The sequence below is a fragment of the Theobroma umbraticum genome, unplaced genomic scaffold, assembly GCF_002168275.2.
Source record: "Theobroma umbraticum cultivar Fairchild unplaced genomic scaffold, ASM216827v3 scaffold_56.0, whole genome shotgun sequence".
NCBI lineage: Eukaryota > Viridiplantae > Streptophyta > Magnoliopsida > Malvales > Malvaceae > Theobroma > Theobroma umbraticum.
Genome location: NW_018397256.1, coordinates 3,758,303 through 3,762,985, shown reverse-complemented (window position 1 = coordinate 3,762,985; position 4,683 = coordinate 3,758,303). Strand labels below are relative to the sequence as shown.

Genomic DNA, 4,683 nt, shown 5'->3' with positions numbered 1-4,683 from the left:
CCAAGTGAGCGTACAACTATGTAAATGGAATCTTAATATCTGAGTTTGAACTCAGATAAAATCTCAATCACAACAGGCGATTAGATATGGTTGATCAGCGCGCACACACACACTATATATGTACGTGTATATATATTTATAAAATAATGAAATGGGAATCGTCGAATTTCCATAAATAAGAATAACAGGAAACCAAGAAAAAGGCATGATAAAAAGGATAAAAATTAACTTGGTATTGTTCAAAGAAAGAAAGAAGCATCACCTTTACCTATCATTCATGCATATCTTGATTTCCTGCAAAGACTTGTCTGGAATATCTTGTTCACAGGTATACCTTCGCTTATATTTGGGAGTGTAATTTGTTTCTATATTAATAGCACTGTGGCCCCATTCTTTGATCTTCCTTCACAATACAGTTTGCAACTCAAATATACAATACAATACCATATGTTCAATACAATCATATATAATATTATATTCAGCCTTCTCCCTCTCTCTCTCTCTCTCTCTCTCTCTCTCTCTGAAAATAATATTACAACACAAACACATTGCTAGTCCAGCTTTTTTCTTGCCTCCTTCTTTCACAGCCTGTCAAGCTTGAATTATTAGCACCATGATTATATTATTTTAGTAAGACCGCTCCTAGTTGTTTCTTTAAGGAAAGTGAACACCTGGTCCATGGCATAACAAGAGATAATTTTGCTGGTGCCTGCTCAGTTGTTTTCCGATTTCGCCACAGTTATAGTGCTTAGATAGCTCCGTCCATTTTCACCAAAAAAATTAGTCATGGTTGCTGCCCTTTGAGGTGAATAGTTCCTTTTCTTCGGCATTCCTGACTTTTGCTTATCGACAAGATTGACTTATGGACGAAAAGAGATGCTTGAGTGAGGCATATATTCAATGAGCCTCTTTGTAGAGAACCACAATCCGGCAACTTTTTCTTGCAGGTAAAATTAGCTTGGAACATAACGTTCTTCTTCCAATATGCCTTTTGATTGAAGGAGAGTTTTGCTGTTAGTGTTCTCGTGTAAATCTTTATTGGGTTAGCTGATGCCAATTATGGTTGTCTTTGTTGCAGTTTTCGAGTGTTGTATAAAAATTTTTCTATGCATATGCGTAGCGGTTCTCTCATATGCTTGAAAGTGAAAGAGAAGGTCTTTTTCTTTATAATAATTTGCAGTTGAAACACTACAGAAGCTTGTATCCTCATTGTTCTTCAACTGCAAATTACTGTATAAACTGAATCTCTCTTTCATACCATGTTTACTGTTGAATTATGCAATAATTGTTATTGCTTTTAGGTCTTTGTGCTAAGTTTGATCACATATTAGCCTCATCTCTAGTGAGATTTCATCATGTACGCAAATCAAACCAAAAATAAGAAAGAAAAAGCAGTGGACACTTTTGAGAACAACTTCTTGAAGATGAAGACCACTGTTAAGGTTAGTGATGGAAGCACCAGAGAGAGAGACCCACAATCCATCTTTGGTCGCTTTATTGCCCACATCCCATTTCCTTTTTCTTCCTTCTTCATTGTCTGAGTACTGTTCAGGAACACTTTAAGAGCTCCCCAATGCAGGTCTGAACAATTTCCAGCGTACCCCGTTCTCTCATTGCTGGCAAAAAGAAAAAAAAAAACTTAAAGCAGCTTTTTTCATGTGCGGGAGCCAGGCTTCCTACATATGGCCTGCATTTGGTACCCCAAAAAGGGAACCACAAAAGTTTCGTTCCATACATACTTAGGATATGGTATATGCAGGGCCAACTGTAGTGAATTTTGAAGAACGAGTTCCCCGTCCCCCACCCCCCGTTTCTAGATGCAAGGATTTGTTTGTTGCAACTGACAAGGTTGGAGATGACTCAAGATTTATCAGATCTTTCCACTATTTAGTCTTTGGTGCTCAGATGTCACTTTGGACTCGTAGACTTGGGGTCAACTAGACTCTGTCTCCACCTCCATGTAGTGGCTTTTCATGAATCACACACCCACCCCATTCAAAGGAGGATATAAAGAACAGACAAGGAAAAAAGTCGTAAGAAAAAGGAAAAAAACAAAGTTTCTAGGAAAATTGTTGTCTCGCATGATTTTTTGCTACTCCTGGTGGCAGCTTTGTGCACTGTATTTCCAAAGGGGTTATTTCTGTGTGATTTCTCGTAATTGGATAATAGGCTTGTATTTACTGCCTAAAATAAGTTTAATGGTTAAGCCAACTTTCAGGCATGGGAACCAAACTTGAGCGTGCGGTAAATCCGTTAGCAACTTCACAAAACAGCAACAGCTGCAGCTTTACTGTGCATTTCGTGGATGACTATTTCAGAACAAGAACGCTGAAGGAGAATAGTCAAAAGATTGGATTGGAAAGGTCTGGCAGCTGCATGGACAGGATGCTGGAAAGGCACAACATGGAGTCAATCAGAAAGACAATGGAGATGCATGAAGATACCTTCAAACACCAGGTATGGTGAGACATTAACTTTTGTTCCGGACTCCAATTAATATTTGCTTTGGCATTTTCTGAAATTAAAGAATTTCTCTCTTTTCTTAAATAAATGTAAAGATGACCATTCTGCAGAGGTTATGATTACCAATGTGTCAGAGAAAATGCAAAATATTTGATACTGCTAGCTTCAATAATTGAATAATTTGACATCAAGATCCCCATATGTACCAAACATTAGTTTCCAGCTAAATTGCAGACACAGTGTTTCTTTCCATCATTCAAGATGTCTCCATACATTATATCTCTCCATAATTTGAAGATGCATGATAATTTAAGAACCATTCTGCTCACCCTTCAGCAAACCAATCTCTCAAAACTGAATGCCACAAACAGTCAAGGAAGTTTATCACTTAAACGTGATGGTCCAAAAATAAGAAAATAACAAAATACTGGGACTTGCAGGTACGAGAACTTCACCGGCTGTATAGTGTTCAAAAGATGCTGATGGATGAGGTGAAGAAAGAAATCAAGCAAAACAGATTTTGGACTACTCCTATGACTAGCTTTGATGTTAACCAATCTCACTTCATTAACCAGCAGCAGCTAACAGCGCAAACGACTTGTGGGTACACTTTCCATGCTCAAGGTGATCCAAGCTCAAGGGAGAGGAGTGGCAGTTGCTCTGGTGACACCATGAAAGTTGCAAGAGGCTTTGATCTCGAGAGGCCAGCTGAGGAAGACATCTCGGCTGAAGTCAGCGCTGTCGATCATGAAGACCAAGCAGGGCGTGGCTCCCTCATGCACTCCAGAATTAACCAGATGAGCATCGAAGGCTCTGATGAAGATAGTGAAGTTAAACTGACACTAAGCATTGGAGGCAGCTCAAGCAAGAAGACGCCAACGAACTCCAAGCCTCATAGTCAAGAATTAGGATGTACTAATTCTCAGCCAATTCATAAGGAAATTAGGGAGCTTCATTCTTCGGCTTCGTTTAAATCACAGAGCGGAGAGGATTGCAGTGGCCCCAACACTCCAATGAGCAGTTCTAGCGCAACATTCGATCAGGACAGGAAACGACCACATTGGCTTTTCCAAGGTTTAAGCATAAACAGGACTTGAAACCGTTGAACAGACAAATTTTTTTTAACTTAATTTGTATGTGTGTATCCTTTCCAACTCCACATGGACCCTTGATCAAATTTACGTGTTCATGACTTGAGACCATTCCTAATTTTTAGTTTTTCCGACTTTAACCTAATAATGGATATAATTCGAGGCACCCATGTTTGGGGTGTAAATTGCTAGCTGTAAATAGGCCATCCGCAGCATATCTTCAACAATTCGCCAATTCATTGGCTTATTATTGTGTTTTTGTTTGATTTGGCATTAACTAAGAGTGGGTAAGAATCTGCTCAAATTTCCACGCATTTCTCTGCTTCACAACTATGCAAATACTTCATTTGGCTGTACCGTCCAAGGTTTTCGGGCAACCAAGCCTGCTGGAATGTTCTTCTGCCTATTCGTGTCGCTATCCTCTCCATGAATCTACTAATAAATTTACTCCTCATATAAATTAGACCACCGAGTAAAAGATAATTTTGCTTCAAACAAAGTTCTAACAGTAGAATTGAAATGATTAGCAACATTGATCACATATAACAGTTCAAGTCCAAGGGGAAGGTTTCTGATCTTGTATTGTCTAAAAGACAAAAAAAAAAAAAAGAAAACGAAAGAAAAAACTGTCGGTCCAACAGCTCTGGGTGTGTTTGTACTATGTACCTTTAAAATTCAATAAACCTGTACAGCCATATGGTCCCCAATATTTTATGGGGTTTGCACTAAGGAAATCTGATTCTGTTGGGAAAGAAGAGAACATGATGCGAAACAAAATCTTGGTACAAAATTTGGTTATTTGAGTTTGTATCAACATGCCAGTTTCAAGATGATAATCAGTGGTCTTAGTTGTCAAGCATTGGATCTTCGTTAACAGCCGGTAGGCAAATGACCTATATTCATTTCATCTGGCATGTTCAAGCAGAATAAGCATGAATGACTCACCGCCCATCTTATCGTGCAATGATTGATCATGGGTTAAATTAAAAACAAATAAGAGAAAACTTGAACTAAAGCTTATTAAAATGATTATTAAAGTAATGACAAGAAATAACTAAACAGTTATAATATTCTATCATAAAATTTTGACATTAAGGTTATATTTGTCATTATAGGTTCATGTTAATAT

At 38.1% G+C, this 4,683-nt stretch overlaps 1 protein-coding gene across 2 annotated transcripts; it reads left to right on the top strand.

The window, feature by feature from the left end:
- Window positions 1-322: 322 nt before the first annotated feature.
- LOC110411666 (ras guanine nucleotide exchange factor Q-like protein) lies at window positions 323-3,753 on the top strand. 2 transcript variants are annotated; one of them, XM_021421923.2, is made up of 3 exons: window positions 323-947; window positions 1,079-2,457; window positions 2,904-3,753. In XM_021421923.2, the coding sequence occupies exons 2-3, from the start codon at window positions 2,221-2,223 to the stop codon at window positions 3,558-3,560; spliced, it is 894 nt and encodes a 297-aa protein (XP_021277598.1). In that variant the 5' UTR covers window positions 323-947; window positions 1,079-2,220; the 3' UTR covers window positions 3,561-3,753. The 2 variants fall into 2 exon arrangements, with proteins under 2 accessions (XP_021277598.1, XP_021277597.1); XM_021421922.2 differs by having other exon boundaries at window positions 328-947; window positions 2,219-2,457.
- The last annotated feature ends 930 nt before the right edge of the window (window positions 3,754-4,683 follow it).

Bases quoted from the DNA above. Each gene is read 5' to 3' on its own strand.
- LOC110411666 (XM_021421923.2), top strand. From the start codon at position 2,221: ATGGGAACCAAACTTGAGCGTGCGGTAAATCCGTTAGCAACTTCACAA. The intron at 2,458-2,903 runs GTATGGTGAGAC...TGGGACTTGCAG, and splicing joins AAGATACCTTCAAACACCAG to GTACGAGAACTTCACCGGCT.